The 20327-nt window shown below is 44.2% G+C and overlaps 1 protein-coding gene across 1 annotated transcript; it reads right to left on the bottom strand.

The window, feature by feature from the left end:
- Nucleotides 1–10674: 10674 nt before the first annotated feature.
- LOC117049720 (leukocyte elastase inhibitor-like) lies at nucleotides 10675–19966 on the bottom strand. Its single transcript, XM_033154578.1, has 7 exons — nucleotides 19957–19966; nucleotides 19101–19279; nucleotides 16239–16385; nucleotides 14097–14214; nucleotides 12556–12704; nucleotides 11180–11347; nucleotides 10675–11097 (listed from the first exon to the last, which is right to left on the bottom strand). The coding sequence occupies exons 1-7, from the start codon at nucleotides 19964–19966 to the stop codon at nucleotides 10675–10677; spliced, it is 1194 nt and encodes a 397-aa protein (XP_033010469.1).
- Between the last annotated feature and the right edge of the window lie 361 nt (nucleotides 19967–20327).

Below are 20327 nucleotides of genomic sequence, written 5' to 3'. Positions count from 1 at the left end.
TATTAATACATATTGCACCAAGGGACGTGTGGGAGAATTATTTTGCTTCACACTTTCATGTGAATCTACCCAATTCACACTTCCTGAAACTAGTTTATTATTAATTTATAAAAGTACTTCTATTTCGCCATATCATAAAATATCAAAGCGCTGAGCCAAGTATGTGAACCAAAATGCAGATCCCCTTCAAAAACCACAGTTCTCCAACTTTGCAGTTCTCTATCAAAGATGTGTATATTTGGGGGAAAGATGCACAGATACGTTGGTGAAAATAACATACAAAAATGTGTGCCAATAGAGTAAGTTTCCTGCAAACATCTATGTGCATATTACCATAGGTGGCATGACGTATTAGGAGAAATGCACGCTAAAAGGTGGTGGATATTATGAAGGACTTTTTATTTTTTTATTTTTTTATAAAAAATCATAAACAATGTGGAAATGTGGTGAGCTGAACTTAAGGCTGGAAAAATGAGAAAATGAACAGATTCATCCACTCCCAATTGCCTCAAACATGGGCAAAAAAAGAAGAAGAAGCTGAAAACAAGGCAAGGCATCAAATTCTACTCTCATACCTCCCCCAACTCCTTTGTCTTCCACTTCATGAATGGCTTTTTCAGGCATCTTGGAGCTCCTGCAATGCTCACCTACAGAAACACGGAAACGGAGGAAGAAAAGTTGAATGGTGTTACAAGATGGAATGCAATATGTTGTTTTTTTATGATGGTGCTTTGCTTTTATGTTTGTTTTGTTTTGTCGTTTAGTCACATCTGACTCTTCGTGACCCCATGGACCAGAGCACCCCAGGCACTCCTGTCTTCCACTGCCTCCTTGCTTTTGTAGTATAAATTACAAAAAAAAGAAGGCTTACTATAAGGATTTTGTGTCCAACTTAACTTGTAACTCACTCCAACTGGAAATATATATATATATATATATATATATATATATATATATATATATATGCAATTTATTTCTGTTCTAAATATTGCTTTTATACGGTGTGCAATGTTGGCTTTGCAGTAGCAAAACGGGTTCCTGCTTGTTCAAGTTGGGACAACTCAATTTCTACCTATTTCCCCCTACCTATTGCAGCCCCCCTATGCACCATATCCTGTACCAGATGTGGAGAACCTTTGGCCCTCCAGATGTTCTTTTGCTACAGCTGTCATTGTCGTCATCATCCCTGACCAATGCCCATGTTGCTGATTCTGATGAAAGCCAACATTATCGGGTGTGCAGTTCACAGTCTAGCCAGATATGTGCATGAAGGTGCCAGCTTCTGTGTATGCACACTCATCGGTGTTGCTCTTAAGCGCAACTGGATTAATCTAAAATATAGCAAGGCCGCTATGAGGTGAAATCAACGTCTCTTACACACCGCATAAGTCGGGCATGGTGCTCGTTCTCTGACTGGCTTCCGAGGCAGTGGGGTTTGTTGGCTGTTCCAGATCCTGTTTGGATTCTGATTTCATGCACTCTTTTTTATCTTGATTGAAACTGGACACCTGAAAGAAGAACAGCATTGCTGCATTGCAACTAATACAGACATGCTTTAATTCAAGCAGTGGGATGCAGTGTAAAAAAAAAAAAAGGTAGAAAAGCCTTCTCCATCCTGGTTCCCTCCAGATATTTTGCACTGCAACTCCCATCAGCGCCAGCAATGTAGCCATGTTGGCTGAGGCTGATGGGAGCTGTAGTCCAAAACATCTGGGGGGCGTAATTTCCTCGCCTTTGCTGCAGTAGTAGAATTCTTATCACAGGTTGCTCTCCAGGAGAAAGGTTTACATGCGCATAATGGAACTATGTACGCAACCAGGGCTCTCTTTAATGTTCTCTATGCTGCAGCTCCCACAGAAAGGAGGCAAGTGGCCTTTCAGCTTTTAAAATAATGAGTTTTATAAGAAATGGCTTCTTTGGATCAAGGTCAAAACCAGCAAATTAACCAGAAAATTGGGGGAGTTGTGGTTGAGTACTTTCTACGTCCTGAGTTGTTTTAGATGCTCATTGCTGCCTATGTGAAACTCACATCTTTGGTTGAGGTTTGGTGTGGTTTGGTGGGATGCTCAGTTGTTGCAAAGGATTTAAATGCCCCCCCTATAATACATCCATTTTATAAGACAACTACAACTTTTCCAGCACTCAAACCATTCTTTTGAATTGCTAAGAAGCTCTTATTTCCCTTCCTGCTCCATGCATTGATAGCTGCTCCATAATGTCTACCAAGATGCAATTCTAGCATATTTCCTTGGGAGTAAACTGCATTGAAAACAGTGGGACTTATATCTAAATAAATATCATTGCAACAGCCTTGATTATGAGCCTCACACTTGCATAATCTCCTATACCTGAACTATTATGTAAGCAATTTTTTTTCCAAATGGTAAACCCTTTTCACTTCAAAGTACACAGGTGTGTACACAGGGTGTGTAAACAGGGTGACCACATGCAAAAGAAGACAGGGTTGCTGCACCTTTAATCAAGGAAGGAAGGAATATTTGTTGGCATAAATACCCACCATTTCAATGCTACCTGCAGAGTTCCCTCTGGCACCATAGAGCAGGTGCAAAGCAGCTGAGAAATTCAAAGGTGAAAGCAGGATGTTTTCGCTGCGGTGGTAATTTCTCAGTAGGCGGAAGAGGTCAAGGTACAATTTGGCATTAGCTTCACTGGAAAATGCCATCATGCAATCTACGCAACCTAGAAACAAGCAGAAACCTAATCAGAATTACCTGGGTTGTTCCCAAGTTATAATTATATAAATTATATTCATGTCCCTGTGCCAATGACTCTGAGATACCCAAGCAGCTTACCTAAATCCATACTGTCTAAATAATATTGACATCTATGCAGTGGTGTAGCATAGGGGCATAAAGGGGGCCATTGTCACAGGTGCAAAATTCTGAGGGGGACACAGCCAGGTGCCCCTAGGCAGACACCAGCTTCCACAGGGATCCCTGCCTTAGCAAAGGTGGCAGAGCAGCTCAGGTCCATGATGAGTGGCCACAGACAAAGGTAGATAGGCAAGGGGTGACCCCAACATGGCCTGGCCCATAGCTCCTCTCTGCAGGTGTCAGAGGGATTTGCCCATTGAGGGCCACATCAGTTGGCTGGGCTCCCTCCTGCATGGGTAGGCAGGTGGTGCAGTGGGGTGGGGTGGTGCTCTGGCGGCATCTGCAGCTTACCCATCCCGGGCACTGGCAACCCATTGAATCTATGTTCTGGGATAGGGTGCTCTTATGATCAGGGCAAAAGCAATCTAGTGAGCTGTCATGTTTTCAAACAAATGTCAAGTACAGAATCATCTTTGAGGGTGCGTTGTTCAGCCAAGCAGACTTATTGCTATGACGTCAAGAGATTTCTTGCATGTGTGAATGAGCATTGCAGATCAAACACTATACAGAGAGCTTTTGTATCTTCTGCTCTAATGCAACACGTTTCAATGGAAGTACCGGTACCATTCATTCACTAAGGCTTTTACCTCAAAATCCCATGGACCTAGGAGAGCATCCTACGGGTCCTGGGGAAAATCAGTTCCTCCCACAGCAGAGAAAGAGCTCCAACCTTACAGAGGGATATCCATTCTCAGATTCCTGCTCCTTTCTGCAACAGTTCATATGATACCAGTGCCAGACCTTCAACATCAGCAGGGTCAAAAGTGCAGGGAGGGGCTGTGTCTCTTTGGGTAGAATGGAAGGGCTTGGATATGATTGGCATCAATGAGAAGAAAACTATATTATTATTATTATTATTATTATTATTATTATTATTATTATTATTATAAAAAAAACAATAACAGAAAAGGACCAGGAGCACAATATCATAAGCCTAGTTGGGCATTGGATGGGGCAGTCAACCACTTTCGGTTTCCACCATCACCACCTTAGAATTACAGCTCTAGTGGTGATGAGAGTTTTGGGTTGGATTATGGATGCTCCATAATTCATTCATTGTATATTTATTTATTTGTTTGTTTGTTTGTTTGTTTATTTTGCTGTTCCGCTGTAAATTTCATAAAGAAATTTGAATGGAAGAGAGAAATGATTTGTCAATGCATGGGCATACACATACATATGGGCATCTGCTACTCCCATTTCAGACATGTGGAAACAAAAAATGCAGTCACTCAACACAATGATGTATCAGTTAATTAGTGCTTCTAGTAGCATCTGAAATATTACTAAAATATTTACCTGTGGATCAGCTCAAAATGTGCATAGCTGGAAAGGAGGGCTGGTAAATGTTCTGCCCCAATTAATGCAATTATTAAGCAGATGTAAAGATAAACAATTCAATCTAGAGCTACCAAAGAATATGAAGGAAATTATGTTGAGAAGTTTCACTTAAAGTTGTCGATTCTGCTATATAAGTTACAACCTGGCTTAGCGTGTTTGGCACTAACAGAAGCAGAATCAAGCATTTTGCAGATTTTATATGTCAAATTCAACTGAGTGTGAAAGATACTGCATAAATATATATATACACACACACACATACCGACACGCACACATGCACAGGGCATTTAAAAAAAAACATTGCAAATTTCATAGGCAGATTTCTTAAAGAAATTAAATTATATAGGAAATACATTCATGGATAATAACATCAGAAATAATTCTTGACTCTTCAAATTGACCTGCAAATCCACTGAACAATGTCAAACACCATTGTATCCATTTCTGGTATAGCAAACTCAGGCTTGCAAACTAGTGGAAAAGAAACAGAAATGATGTTTCACTTCGTGAAACTTATTATTCCACTCAAAACCACATTTTAGTAATCTGGAGCCCATTCCAAATTATTGCTTTTATCATATGCATCTGCCGGAACGTTTGGCTCACAACCCAGAAAATTTCAACATACTGGTATATAAAATGTGTACTCAGGGCAAATTAGAGCCATTGAAATTTTCCTAAGGGTCACACTGAATGTGCACATCTCGGAGCTAGCAAAACACTCGCTCAGCTTACTGACACCCACTCAATATCTACAAGTGGATCATCAGCAAAGAGCAGCACAGTCATTTAGATTACATGCAGCAATCACAAGATAGGGATCTGTTCCTCTGTAAGCCTGGCCCCCGATTTACAGAACTGCCAATAAATGTTCTCCATATTCCCTTTCCAGACGAATGACTGGGAATAGTTACCTTTCCTTCTACAATGAAGTTCAGAACTAATCCGCCAGCTCTGCTTGCTTCTGACACCCTAGCCTATATAGAGAGCCTTTTCTAGCTTCAACATCCTTTGAAATGTTGTGCTCATTGATGACTTTATTAAGTATCATTTCCATAAAGAAAATGAAGGGCAGAACAAATAATAATAATTCTCTCACTGGAATGTTGCTGCTTTGTTGGTCTGAGGTGATGGTTTCCACCTTCTGTGGTGAAGGCAACAACCCCGAAGGTGTTTTGTTACATATTTAACATGTATTAAGGGTGTTCTTACTAAGGGTGGAGCTAAAGTATGTAGGAAGTTCAGGTACACATTGTTTCCTCTTGTGCTCAGCTCATGAGGGAGGGGGACAGAGGCTGTGCTGCCCCTGCAATATTGGCACCACAGCACTCTTTGAGATGGGTCTTGGAGCAGGTGGCAGTGGTGAGGTCAGAGGAAAACAGGGTGGAACTCACCATTGCCACACCCTGTGCCAATGAGCACAGTTCTGCCACCAGAAGAACATTGCTGCTTCTGCCTCCTTCACGAGTTATCACTGCTTCAGAAGCAGTTGCATGGCATGCTTTTCATGGACTTCTGTAACTTTTCAGATTGCTTGACTCCCATACCTGCCAAGCACCCTGTTTTAAGCGGGATGGGTTTCTTTGAAGGTGCCCTGGGCTCTGCCTTCGTCCAGGGAGCCCCAGTTTTGCGTGGCGAAAGAAAGCGGGCAGGCGAAGGAGAGTGGAGATTGAGCAGCTGGGTGGGAGAAGGTCTGCAGAGACTGGAAGGCTGAGTGGGTGAAGGAGAGCGGAAAGCAAGTGGGCAGAACGGTGCAGGCTATCCCGAAATGTTGGAGGGTATGGATCCCATGCTCCTACTTCAACATTTGAAAATTAGCAACTAGATGGGTAGCTGCACTCATTCTTGCTCAGTCCAGACATCCTAACTAGGCATGGATTTGTACTACCAGGTAGAAATGTAGGTCTAGGAATCATAGCTCAGTTCTTCATTTTCCATGTACATAAAGTGTTGGGCACATAAGGTATCAGACCATTAGTCACTCCCCTTAGCTTGACACTGGGATTTTATGAGGGCAGTGAGAATTCTGGCTAGTGGGACCTGTAGCAAGATGTTTTTGTGCAGATTTCTCCTGTTGAGGACTTCAAGCAGTAAGCCAGCCATGACCTCTTACAAACTACTCCATTCCATTCCCCCTCTCCCATTTTGTTTTTCCCTCAACAGAGCATGCAGTCCCTATTGGGCTGTTTTAGTTCTCCCCACATGAGATTTATTGTACTTTGACGAACCTGGGGGTTCCCAGTCCAGGTTCCCCCTAGGCTTGCTGATACCTCCCTCTTGAGTGTTGATGTTTTTGGATGTAGAAGGATTGGCACTCAATAAATAATTAATTCGCTATTAGGATGCCTATTATTTTTCATAATTTTTGTTGTGGGGGAATGCTTACAGTTCCTTAAACACAAGCAAAATGATGATTGATAATAATAATAATAATAACAACAACAACAACAACAACAACAACAACAACAACAACAACATACTGTTTCCTGTGTGTCTTCAATATAGCCACCCTGAGTCCTGTCAGGGAAAAATGTGGGCTATAAATAAAAAAATGAATAATAAATAAATAATAATAAATGGGGTGCGCATGTTGCGAGGTCACGAGTAGACCCATTGGATCACGGTGGCAGCTCCTGGCAGTTGGTCTGGCTTCACCTTCCCAGGTTGGGATACCTGTGGGCTCCACCTACTCTAGCAGCCGCCCAATCCTTGCTGGGGAGGTGTTGCCAGGGGGATTGGCCAGGTAGAAGGAGGGATTATACAGTACACACAATAGATAACACTAGTAACTATAGCTTCCTCTGACCCTGTTTCATATATTAGGTTGTATAGTCAATAGAGGTGTTTCTGAAAAACATCCTTCACATTTTGGAGACAGCTAAATAAGCAGGCCGGACCCACCACACCCCCTTCTTCCGCCAGTGCAGAGAAGATGTCAAAGTGGCTCTGTGGGAATAAGCAGTCTCTCCATCCTAAGGTGTAACCTTCACAGGGCAAGGCATGTGAGTCATAACCTCAGTCTGGGCCTAGCCTATTTCATTTAATGCCCACCCAGAATATGGCAGGCAATGGAGATGAACAGGACTTGACAAACTGTAAGAATATGCTAAATATTAAGCAGAGAGATAGTGTGTGGTGCAGTGGCTGAAGTTTTGGCCTAGAAATGGGGAAACCTAGATTCAGATCTTTGGGTTTCTTTCGCTACCTCTCAGCCTAACGTGCCTCATGGAATTGTTCTCCGAGGATAAACCTGTGAAGCTTTTACATTGCTTGTACATTTTATTCAAGTTGGCGACCCCTACATCTTTGTTCCTTTATTTTCAGTGTGTGCCTCCCTTTCTAAATGTTTTTGCTAGGGTTTAGCTTTTTGCAACCTCACCCACTCCTTTGGGAGGAAGGGCAGGATATACTTGTCACAAATATTCATAATAATAAAATAATAAAATGCTTGCTTCTTGTAAACCATCGGTCTCTAACCCTTTGACAATAAGGACACGGAATCAGGTCACATCGAAGATCCACTATACATGCCGGCTCTGGAGCAGCATGGATTTGGTAAGCCTCAAAGGGCAAGGAAAAAATAACAATAATTTTGGAGGGTGAGGCAAGGAAAAAATAACAATAATTTTGGAGGGTGAGGCCAACGTAAACCCACAAAGACATCACTACCATTTGTCTCTTCAAACTAGGGACAGGGAGCTTGGGGCTCTCTAAGTGTTGTTGGCCAATAACTCCCATCATTCCTCACCAACCACCATGTTGGTTGTGGCTGATGATAATCCAAGCCTGGGCACAGGGGCAGAGTTAGGGCGGGGCGTTGGGAGCGGTCCACCCTGGGTGCCACCCTGGGGGGTGACACTTGGAGCCCCCACCATGCTGAGCAAGGCTTTTTGCTGGGGAGGCTGGAGGGGAGAAGCATCACTTCCTGCTAGCTGGTGGCTGGCATGACACCACTCCCATCTTTCCTATTGGGCTTACTGGCACATCACACCAGGGTGCTGCCACCTAGAAGGCGCGAAGCTGCGATTTTCAAGGGGGTGACATTTGGCACCTCTACCTGGAGTGCCAAGCAAAGCTGCAGCAAAGTCAGTGGCTATAGGCTTGGGACTGACCACAGCCCTGCTAAAGCATTAGTTCTGCTTGCCGCCAGAGGCCTGGGCAGGCCGGAGGGTCTGCCTCTTATATACCTGCTGGGATTGCCTCTGGCCTGCCCCTCATCCAATGAGTAGCTTCTGGTCTGCTGGGATTGACAAGGCATCTGACCCTCACCTGAATCTCATAGCTCCCCTGACAAGTCTGCCCACCAGATACCAGGCAAATTAGGCCCCAGTGTTTTTGTTACAATCCCCTACTCAATTAAGTAATCAATTTCAATCTAGAATTTAAATTCTAAAAACTTTCTTATTTGTTAATTCGAGCAAGTAAACTGCTCTCACTTCATTACAAACAGTATTTCTACCTGCAACACACTTGAGCAAACCTGCTCCTCTTCTTTTCATAGATATTTTGTTGCCATTTGCAACTGTAGCTTCCTCTTATTAGTTATCATTTAACTCTTTGGGGAAATAATTAGCATCATGTGTCATGTGCATGGAAGTTGCCGAACCAATTAAACAACTAGAAGGATTGCTGTTAATAGTACCAGTTTTCCTATTACTTGGTGTTGGTGGATAGTTTTGATGAACTGCAAAAGCATTTTTAGCTTGCTTTCTGATGACACCCCAGAACTTTTGTTTATTAGTGCCACTTTGTTTTGTATGATTCCTTGCAAATGAAGGAAAACAACTTTTCTGCTTGTATATGTTGATAATATAATTTTGGTTACTGAGAACAAACAAGACTGTACAGAAACAAGATTGGGAGCAGGCCTGGCCAGGACATAGGTGTCCTGACTGTGACAAAGGTGACGTGTGTGCTTGCTTGCTTGCTTGCTTAACAGCTGTTGGGAAATTCAAGGTCCCTGCTCTCCCTACTTGTGGTCTTTGTACTGGACCTGGAGACTCCAATAGAGAGCATTCCATGTCAAGAATGACAGGACAGGAGCTACACAGAGCAGGGCCTTTTTACTGGTGTTGCCCATTGTATGCCTCACTCTTTCCAGTAAACACTGTTCAGTAAACAGTGCAAAGGCTGAGCTGAAGCGTTCCCTGCTGGTTACCTGCTTTCAGCAATAGGAGTCGCTGTTGGGTAGTACCCAATTGGTTAGCTGTCAGATTCTAGAGCTCCCTATTGGTGGCTCTTATGTAATTCACAAAATACAGAGTCCATACAGAGTCCATTCATAAAACACAGTGTTCATTCATAAAGCAGTAACATAAATCTCCATTGCTACATATTGGGTGTATATTTCAGGGGTAGAATGTACAGGTTTATGACCATGCTGTAGTGTAGTGCTTATGTGACTGTGAATAAAAGGTGTCATTGTCTCGGGGTTTGGGGTGGGGGAGAGGTGACAAAACAGATTTCCAATAAGTGTCCCCCCTTTATTTCCATAACAAGTCCTTGAGTCTGTACTCTGAATAGTGACACCACAGACCTAGAAGGTGCAGGGCTTGTCAGTCCAGCCCCTGCACAGTCTCATCAGGGCTGACCTTAAGGCAATTGGAGCAATTTGGCCAAATTGGGCCCTGCAGGCCACTCCCAAGGCAATCTAGATGGATTTTATTTATATCCATATGATTTTGCGGACTTTGGCTGTGCACTGGGGCCCTACCCCCCCCAAAAAATCAAGTTGTGTCCCACTGCTTCAAATTGGGGCCCCGCTGACTAGCCCTGATTCTCATAGTGGCTGGGCCTGAGTTGCATGAAGTCTTGGGTTTGCAATTTTGGGAGAGGGGAGACTGCAGCACTGGGGAGCGGGCAGGCTGGGGAGCCCCCTAGATTTAGAGGCCCATGTTGCCCTACCTTTGCATGAAGGCTTGGGTTTGCAATTTTTGGAGAGGGGAGACTGCCCGCTGGGGAGCAGGTGGGCTGGGAGGACCCCCTAGATTTAGAGGCCCTAGGCTTAGCCTATACATAAATCCGGTACTAGTTGTTATGCTTGAGGACTACTTTCGAAAATGGCCTTTCAGCCTGCCTTATTTGTTTTAATTGCTATGTAAATGTGGTGGGTGGAGATGCTCCTTTGGAAGCTGATGGACTGATCCAACATTATTGCCGCATTACTGCCATCTAGAAGGGCATATAGAGCAACAAAAGCAGGAAGCCGGGAGGGGGGGGACCCAGAACATTTGTGGTATGAAAAGTCACAGGAGTACAGGACATACTGTACACTGATTGGCAATTGACCAGTATGCCCATTATTAAACATCTGCAGACACAAACAGGATTGAAAGCAGGGGCAGTACCCAAATACCACTCTGAGCACAAGACAGGGTGAAGGTGTATTCCAAAGGACATATGGAGTAGCCCTTACTCTGTTTCTCTTATCCCTGGCTTATTAATGGCAAGCTGTGTTTTCTTCCGGTTCTGCAAATCGACCCAAGAACAGGATGCTGTTGGTGAATTTGTGTAGTATAAAGAAAAGAAAAGGATGGTCGGCCACAAACTGCACATCTGCCCGGCTCACTGGGTGCCTATCTCTGGGGCAATGCGGTGCTTCCCCTCCACCATCTTCATCCATCTCTAAGGCAACTCCATGCACAATCTCACTCACAGCCACCATTTCGGTTGTTGTAATTCCAGACAAATCGGCTTTTTCAGGATTGGAGACATTATTCAGGCCCAGAGCTTCCAAGAATTTGAGGGCTGGGGTGCTCATCTCAAGCCTGGTCTTGGGGATGGCCACGTCTACCTCTTTCACCTTCAGGCAGGTTTCAGAGGTCCACTCTAATAACTTCTCATAGGTAAGGTCCTCTTCCAGCTACAGGGCAAAATTTTAAGTCAGTGAGATTACAAAAGGATATTACAATTCATGAATGAGCTAGCAGATACCAAAATGTTACCTGTTGAAGAGAATTGGGGTTGTAGTCTTTGGGCAGCAGTATGAACACACTCAGTTCGTGATCTTTATAGGGGATCTCGAGCACTTGGAACTGGACCTGAGAGCTTTCAACTGTTCCCATTTTATAGTGGCCTCTTCTATGCATCAGCTCCACAGTTTTTGTTTCTCTCTGTAAGAAATGGCAAGCCTCATTTAATAATATAGTGAGACTTTCCTGGTTAGCCAGAGGCCATAACAGTGTTAAATCAGCAAGGAAACTGATGTTTTCAAAGGCAAATATTTATTATGAGTTATTTCTTGCATACAAGGTTTCTTTTAATGTTAATTTTGTCAGCTGAGGTCTTGCTCAGAATTGTCTCCACTTGAAATAAGGAAAGAGCCATAAGCAGATGCTCTACCTATAGACTGCAGCAGTAAAGTCACCAGTGTGTTTAGTGCCTATTATTTCTCCAGGCTGATTTCCATACCCTTTCCATGACTTTCCTCACATAAAAAATAGACATTCTATTCTACATCAGTGTCCGCCCGTCCTGCACCCCCTATATCAGGGGTTGGCAACCTAAGGCCCATGGGCCATAAGCGGCCCACGGGGATTGTTTAACCAGCTCACGAGCTGCCCTGAACCGAGCTGCCCGCTCGGCGAGTCCCCACACGCCGCGCTAAACCGGCGCAACACGGTGCAGAGACTCACTTCCGTGGCGCCAGAAATCGCGTCTGCTCAGATGCAGACGTCAGAAATCGCAGGCGCGGGCATGATCCGGCTCACGGAGGGATCTCTGCTGGAGTGAGTGAACCGGCCCAGGCGAGGTAAACCTTGCCGACCCCTGCCCTATATATTCACACTGCCAATGGAATATGGGGAAAGGGAGGGCCTGGCTGAGCTGCCCCAATGGCTGCTACCAAGAGGAGTATTAACAATACCATACCAACAAATGTCTTGGTAAAATGCGAGAGCCTTAGATGATAAAACTGCATGGCTTCCATCAGCCCGCCTTGGACGTCGAAGGAGGCACCCGCGATGGATATGTACAAGGCAGCAATGCAGTCTCTATGGTTGGCAGCTATTACCGCTAAAGGGCCTCTGTGCGCCTACTGGCACCCCTCCCCTCTCCTCCCCTCCCCATGGGTCCCTCAGTGCCACCATGAAGGGCGGGGCCTCCTCCTCCCCATGTCCCCGCCCTTTCCTGCTCCCGTTCCCTGCTTGCAAAATTCAGGAACCTGAGTGACATAGTGAGAAACCCAGAACCTTTGGGGCAGTTGGAGGCTATGTATTCAAACGTCAATGCTCCCTCCCTCGGAATCTGCCCCGCCATGCTGATTGCCTTTATCAGATAGCAGGAGGATAACACATAGCTGAAGTGCATGCATTGGAAATACCTCGTTCAAGTAAAAGGAGCTTTCTTTCGTGAGCTCCTTGTCAAACTGGACTTCCCATTGTCCTTTGAAGTAGAGGGAGTTCACCAGAAGCAGATCAATCAGGCATGTAATCTCATCATTGAACTCCGGCAGCAGGTCCTGGATTTTGCCTTAATAAGGAACAGGTAGAAACGGTTTGCTTTGCTTTACCATATTAACTTTCGCCTGCAGTCTGTCCATGGAGCATACCATAAGCCAGGCATAGGCAAACTCCGGCCCTCTAGATGTTTGGGACTACAATTCCCATCATCCCTAGCTAACAGGACCAGTGGTCAGGGATGATGGGAATTGTAGTCCCAAACATCTGGAGGGCCGGAGTTTGCCTATGCCTGCCATAAGCTTTGTGTCTCAGGGCTCCCCCCCTGCACTACAGTAGTAAGGCCTCATCTGCACTGTTTAATGCAGTACCATGCCACTTTAAACAGCCCTGGCTCCCCACAGCGAACCTGGAGTGCTAGTTTGTTAAGAATGCTGTGAGTTATTAAGAGGCCCTTGTTACACACTAACATTCTCCTGATTAAAATTGGGATGCACTTCCTTTGATGCCATGCTCCCGTGCGAGATATTATTATTATTATTATTATTATTATTATTATTATTATTATTATTTTATTTATCATTTATACCCCGCCCATCTGGCTGAGTTTCCCCAGCCACTCTGGGTGGCTCCCAACAGAATGTTAAAAACACGATAAAACATCAAACATTAAAAACTTCCCTAAACAGGGCTGCCTTCAGGTGTCTTCTAAAAGTCAAGTAGTTGTTTATTTCCTTGACATTTGATGGGAGGGCGTTCCACAGGGTGGGCGCCACTACCGAGAAGGAAATGTACTGGGAGCCAATGTAGGTTTTCAGGACTGGTGTTATATTGTCTCACAAGAGCGCAGTGCTAAAACAGGGCATTCCGGCATCCAATCAGAAGCTGGGGTGGCTTCTGTGATTCCGGGATGTCTTGGGAAAATAAGGACGGTTGAAGGGGTATGCTATTACCCTCACAGAGCTACAATTCCCAGAGTGGCTTAGCAGTCAACCCCTCTGCCCAAGGAACTCTGGTATGATACTGCACAGATAGGGCCTCACAAAGCAAATAAGTTACTTGGATTGTCTCTTTTCATACTTCCAATGTGGTGTAGTGCTTAGAGCAGCCTTCTCCGACCTGGTGGTCTCTAGATGTTGTCAGACTACCACTTCCATCATCCCTGATCACTGGCCATGTTTATTAAGGCTGATGGATGTTTTGGTCCAACAGCATCTGGAGGGAACCACAATTTGTGGGAGGAAGTTTCAGTTCTTAGGAACCCTATGACTCATGCACACTGCACATTCACAGCATATTTCCTTCCAAAGTCTCCTGGAAACTTTGATTCCCAATACCCTTAATAAATTACAACTTCCAGGGTTCTTTGGCAGGTGTTTTTCTTTTATGGTGTGCACACAACCAAATATTTTTTTAAAAAATAAAAATAAAAGCTTCAAGTGATAGCCAGATGACTTGCTCATACCATGTGTCCGGACTTCAACCCATAAGTTTATCAGCTTTCTGGCCTCTTCTGGAGCCTTGTGAAAGTCAACACCGTCTACCTCCGTCAGATACTGCTTCAATGCACAGAACAGGAATTGCTGTAGAGGAGGAAAAAGGCTTTTGAAGGAATATATCAAAGTCAAAAAGCTGACTTGACATAGCCAAGGGGTCTGCTTATGGACTGAGTTTCAAGATGGAGATTGCAGATTCTTCCCCAATGGGTTAGAGTTAGGGTTAGACTTAGAGTTAGGGATAAGCATAAAGACATAAAAACACCAACAACCAGGAAATTACATCATAACTTATATGGTAAAAAGGCAGGTACATGTAGAACTCAAGTAGACCAAAGTACGTCAACAGTGCAATCCTGTATGCATGTTTACCAACGAGTAGATCGGCCTAGACTAGAAAGGGTTCACGGCGTGATTAAGCTGAATAACTGCAGGGAATTGTGACTTATATAAGTTAAATTTGTGACATTCCCTTACCACTGAGATGCATCTGGCACCTTCCTTATATGTTTTTGTCATATGCTGAAGACACACCTCCTTACCGTGAGATACATATTTTAGGACTCAACTTTCTCTCTTGATTGTAATCTGTTTATGCTGCTTTGTATTTTTGTATTTGTAACCTGCCATGGAATCTCAAGGTGAATGACAGGTAAAAAATAATAACAAGAATAAGAATGTGAGGCTCCGACATTTCCTTGTCATCAGAGACCTATCATGATACCTTTTGACAATGGCTATTAATCAAGATAGCTCTATTTAATCGGAATAACCAAATTCTTCCACTAATGGTGCTTTTCATGCTGATATAAGAACAGCTGTAGCCACATCTTGCTGTGGAACACTTGTGTGAAATGCATCTTTTTAGCCCTCCTCTCAATTTAATTTGCTTATAAAGACCGTATTACCTCATGCGAACTGACCCAGGCTTAGATCTTCAGGGGAGGCCCTTCTCTCGGTCCTGCCACCTTCACAAGCATGCTTGGTGGGAACGTAGGAGAAGGCCTTCTCAGTGGGCGCTCCCAAACTCTGTAACTCCCTCCCTGGAGAAACTCAACTGGCTCCCTCCTTGCTGTCCTTCTTCAGGCAGGTGAGGACCTTCTTGTTCCAACAGGCTTTGGGGAGCTGACTGTTTTTAATGAAAGGGCTAGTGCCGTGCTGTTTTTATTGCAATTATTTGTACGTTTTAAACAAATTTTATATATGTATATAGTTTTAATTTTATGTATATAGTTTTAATTTTATCAACGCTCTATCAAAAAGACAGATAATCCTGAAATTCTGTCTTGCGCCTTAGCATTCCTAAAGAGCGTCTTGGTCAACTTAAGTTTGGAAAATGTCGTAAAATTTTGGGAAGCGTGAAAAGGTATCTGTGTTGGGTAGGGGCATCAGAGCCTATTGTACCACTGCCTTGAATGGCTTAAAAAAATTATTTGACAAATTCATGGAGGATAAGGCGATGGGGTGGTCATGTCTTATCTCCACCGTTGTTGGCAGCATGCTTCTGAATGCCAGTGACTGGGAACCACAAGTAAAGAAAATGCTGTTGCACTCTGGTCTTGCTTATGGGCTTCCCATATGCATACATTTGGCCACTGTGAGAACAAGATGCTGGGCTAGAGAGAGCCTGGGAGAGCTCAGTTGATTAGAGTGTGGTACTGATAACGCCAAGGTTGCAGGTTTGATCCCTGTATGGGACAGCTGCATATTCCTGCATTGCAGGGAGTTGGACTAGGTGGGTCTCTTCTAACTCTACAATTCTATGGTTCTAGGTGGGCCTTTGGCCTGATCCAGCAGAGAAGAAGAAGAGTTTGGATTTGATATCCCGCTTTTCACTACCCGAAGGAGTCTCAAAGCGGCTAACATTCTCCTTTCCCTTCCTCCCCCACAACAAACACTCTGTGAGGTGAGTGGGGCTGAGAGACTTTAGAGAAGTGTGACTAGCCCAAGGTCACCCAGCAGCTGCATGTGGAGGAGCAGAGACGCGAACCCGGTTCCCCAGATAACGAGTCTACCGCTCTTAACCACTACACCACACTGGCTCTCAGAGCTTTCTCTGTGCACCATATACCACCAAGCAAGAAACAGCAAGGTATCAAAGAGAAACCTACCTGGACAAAAGCAACAGACTTGTCTCCGTAGAGTTGATTGGCAAAGCTCAGCTCGTAGTTTCTGCTCGGTTTGTCAAGCTGAGCAAGGATTTTGTGGAACTCCTTATGGCTACCTTCGGGCAGCTCACATTCATATTCAGTAGCATCCTAAAAACACAACAAGAAATGGTGAAACACATCTTATTCTGGTGCTTAAAAAAAAGAGATGACCAAAATATTATCCCCCAAGAGTACCTGAACCAGGGAGAAACAGGTTAAAATCCCCACTGCACCACAAACCTCACTGGGTGAGCTTCGGCCTGTCACTATCTCTCCACCTAACCTGCCGCACAGTGTTGTGGTGAGGATAAAATGGAGGGACCATTTTCCTCATATAAGCCATAATAAATAAATAATGGTGTCTAGCTTAGAAGGAGAATTGTGGCAGGTGGCAAGATTTATGGCCCATTCCAGTGTCTTCGTTTTCTGCTCAATTTCATTTAATTCCACATTAGCAATGTGCTTCCACAAAGTCTTCAACAATAAAACCCTGCCTGCTTTCTGGGTGCACGCTCATCTGTTTAACACATCCATCCCTCAGCCACAAAGCAGTCCTGTCCAGTTGGTGTGATGTTGTTACAGGCAGTGCTTTTTTTCTAGAAAAAGAGGTGCCAGAACTCACCCTTGTTCTAGAATGGCAATGGCACCCACCTGAGAGGTGCCAGAGTTGAGCTCCTCTGAGCTCTGACTGAAGGGGGGGGGAAAGCTCTGCTTATAGGTCAACTTAAGCAGAAACCCTCAAACAAAAGATTGAATGCCCCCCTCATTTCTCAAGCACCTTTTGTGTTCAGAACAGAAGCATACCCTATGAGGGCGAGGTGCCGATTGAAGTTCAGGAGAAGGTGCAGCCGTGCCACAAGGGTGTGTAGCTGGGCCCTGTGTTTCCTGCCTACTGTCCACTGTCCCACAGCTTTTGGCAGTTTCAGGACATCCTCTTTTACGTTCTTCCTCTTTTTCCAAATGAAGTATCTAATGCAGAATTTTGGTTTGAAGTCATAAATAATATTGTGTTAGATGGAACATTTCATTGTGCAACTGTGTTCAGCAACCCATGCACATTAAGATGGCTCCCCCTTTTACATGGTTAGATGTATATAAATATAAAATAAATTTTGCTTTCTTTTTCTAAATTTGCAATCTACGTTTTCTAAATCTGCAATCTACATTTGTCTTTTCTCCCCAATTGCACAAATGTAAGAACAGACCGAAGAGGAAATCAAGGACAGGAAACATACCTCTTCCTCTTAGGCATAACTCATGCAGATTTTGGAGTTGTGCTGAAACTGGTTCCCACATTTTCCAATTCAAATGAGAATGAGTTGCACAGGTGCCACATTCTGGAAGCATGATGCACATCCCAAATTGACCCTGCCTTGCCATAAACATGAAGTGCAGACATGCCTTAAGAAGCAGGATGGGCACTTAGGCTATGCCAACTCTTCCCAACTTGGTGTCCTCCAAGGTTGTTGGACTACCGCTCCCAATATTCCTGATCATTGGTCATGTTGGCTGGGACTGCTGGGAGTTGGAGTCCAACAAGAGGCTGGGGAAAGCTGGTCCATGCCAAAATGCACTCAAATAATTATTCTACAAGCAAGGATCTCAGGCCCCATCTGTTTAAAGCAGCATTGTCCCATTTGAAACATTCATGGCTACTGAGAACTGTAGTTAAGGGGGCTGAGGAGTCATTAGGAGACCCCATATTCCGCTCACAGAGCTACAATTCTTAGAGTGGTTTAGCAATCAACTTCTCTTTGCAGACCAAGTATTGGTGCTATGTTTCTCGGAATGAATTAAGTAGGAATTACTCTTTAGCTACTTCCACAAACAACTGTTGTTCACTTTCCTTTTTCATTGTTGAATTCAGTGTTACATTCCGAAAGTTGTCACTGGCTAGATCATGTTAACAAAATGAGCTAACAAATATATCAATTGCAACGCAAGAAACAACGCGAGAAACAACATGTAGATATATATATATTTACAATACAAGAACAAGGGAGTAAATACAGTTGGTTTTAATGAAAATTTAAGTTAAATCTAATGAAGTGGAAAACATTGTTTTACTATGATGCCACATAGAAGTCCACATTTGAAATCTCTCTCTCTCTCTCTCTCTCTCTCTCTCTCTCTCTCTCTGGACTGTGTGCAGCCTTTTTTAATTTTTCAAAATGCTTATGCTTTGACATGAAAGCTCTTCCTACATATAGGAAAGTAAGAAGCGGCCTTATCAAAGCATTGGCCCATCTAGCTCAAATATTGTCTTTAAGACGATATTTTAGTTTCCTGTTAATTGTGTTACTTTGAACGTGTTCTTTATATTTGACTGCCTTCCGTTGTGCCTTATTCTGGTTTGTCTTATTTGATGTCTTAATGTGTTGCCAACCTCTTTGAGATTATTTCTTAGAAATATAATGCTGTGTAGAAATAAAATGAATTACTGCCAAAAATATTGTCTACCCTGGTTAGCAGCAGCTCTCCAGAATTCCAAACGGAAGTCACTCCCAGACCTACCTGGAGGTGCCAGAGATTGAACCTGAGACCTTCTGCAGGCAAAGCGGATGTCCTACCACTGACCTATGGCCTTTTCCTAATGAATATGACATTCATTGTTTAAAGTTTCTCTGGATCAGAGCTAGAAGCAGAAAGAACGGTGCTTTATTTCCAGCACACAATAAAGGCTTCTATCTGTAGCAAATGCCCATCATTTCTCAGCTTTGTAAATATAAATTAAAGCAGTGTCTTTGAATTTAAATTGAAATTAAAGTTTGCCCTTTGAATTTGGCTTCCAAAGACTGGGGTGGTGTATTATATCATACCTACCTTTTGCAGTTCATCAGCTGTGTGGCCCCTGGCCCCAGAAAGGAGGACTTTCAAGGCGACTGCCAAATTTACAGGAGAGAACATGATGCTTTCACAGCGCTCATCCTTGCTCAACTTCAGGAAAAAGTCAAGGGCAGCTTTTGCATTTGCTTCTGTGTGAGGAGAGGCCATTACAAAATCTAAAAGCAAGGACAGAGGACTGCAATTTTCAGAAATTATCAGGCATCTGGTTGGCAGCACTGAGAACAGCACGCTGGACTAGATAGGCCACTAGCCTAATCCAGCAGACTCTTCTCTTGTCTAAGGCGACTCGTGGCTGCTCTTTATAGTTATGAAGAGTTATAAGCTTTTAAACATCTTTCAATGTAACATACAGCCAAGGTGTGGATTTGAATCTAGGTGCCTCTGGTGTGAGCACAACTCTCTGCAGCTTTCAAGAGACTAGAAACGGCTTAGTCATGCTGGCCACATGACCCGGAAGCTGTCCGCAGACAAATGCCGGCTCCTCCGGCCTACAGAGCGAGGTGAGCGCTGCAACCCCAGAGTCATCCGCGACTGGACCTAACGGTCAGGGGTACCTTTACCTTTACCTTTTTACTGTTTAGCATCATAGCATCACCTACAGGCAGCAAGTGGAAGAACTCCCCCTTTCAGCCATACAGTGAAACTTGCTTATACAGTATTCTTCTGCTCAATCCCAACTTTTAGCAATGTCTGCCTCACACTACCCCTGTTTCATGCCACCTCTCTCTGCATACCAAAGCCCTGGGCGCCTCCACGGGCCACCTTTGGAAGATAAGTGATTAGAGAGAAGGTCTTTGGAGCCCTGGTTGTTAAATCCCCTTCTTAGACATACTGGGTTGCATCCAGACGGAGACTGCAATCCTGACCCCACTTACCTGTTAGTTAGGTAAAGGTTAAGGGACCCCTGACCATTAGGTCCAGTCGTGTCCAACTCTGGGGTTGCGGCGCTCATCTCACGTTACTGGCCGAGGGAGCCGGCGTACAGCTTCCGGGTCATGTGGCCAGCATGACTAAGCCGCTTCTGGCGAACCAGAGCAGTGCACGGAAACACCGTTTATCTTTCCGCTGGAGCGGTACCTATTTATCCACTTGCACTTTGACGTGCTTTCGAACTGCTAGGTGGGCAGGAGCTGGGACCAAGCAACGGGAGCTCACCCCGTGGTGGGGATTCAAACCGCCGACCTTCTGATCAGCAAGCCCTAG

This window comes from Lacerta agilis, chromosome 7 (genome assembly GCF_009819535.1).
Source record: "Lacerta agilis isolate rLacAgi1 chromosome 7, rLacAgi1.pri, whole genome shotgun sequence".
NCBI classification, from domain to species: domain Eukaryota; kingdom Metazoa; phylum Chordata; class Lepidosauria; order Squamata; family Lacertidae; genus Lacerta; species Lacerta agilis.
Note: the sequence above shows the minus strand (reverse complement) of the source record. Positions and strands in the feature narration are given on the sequence as shown.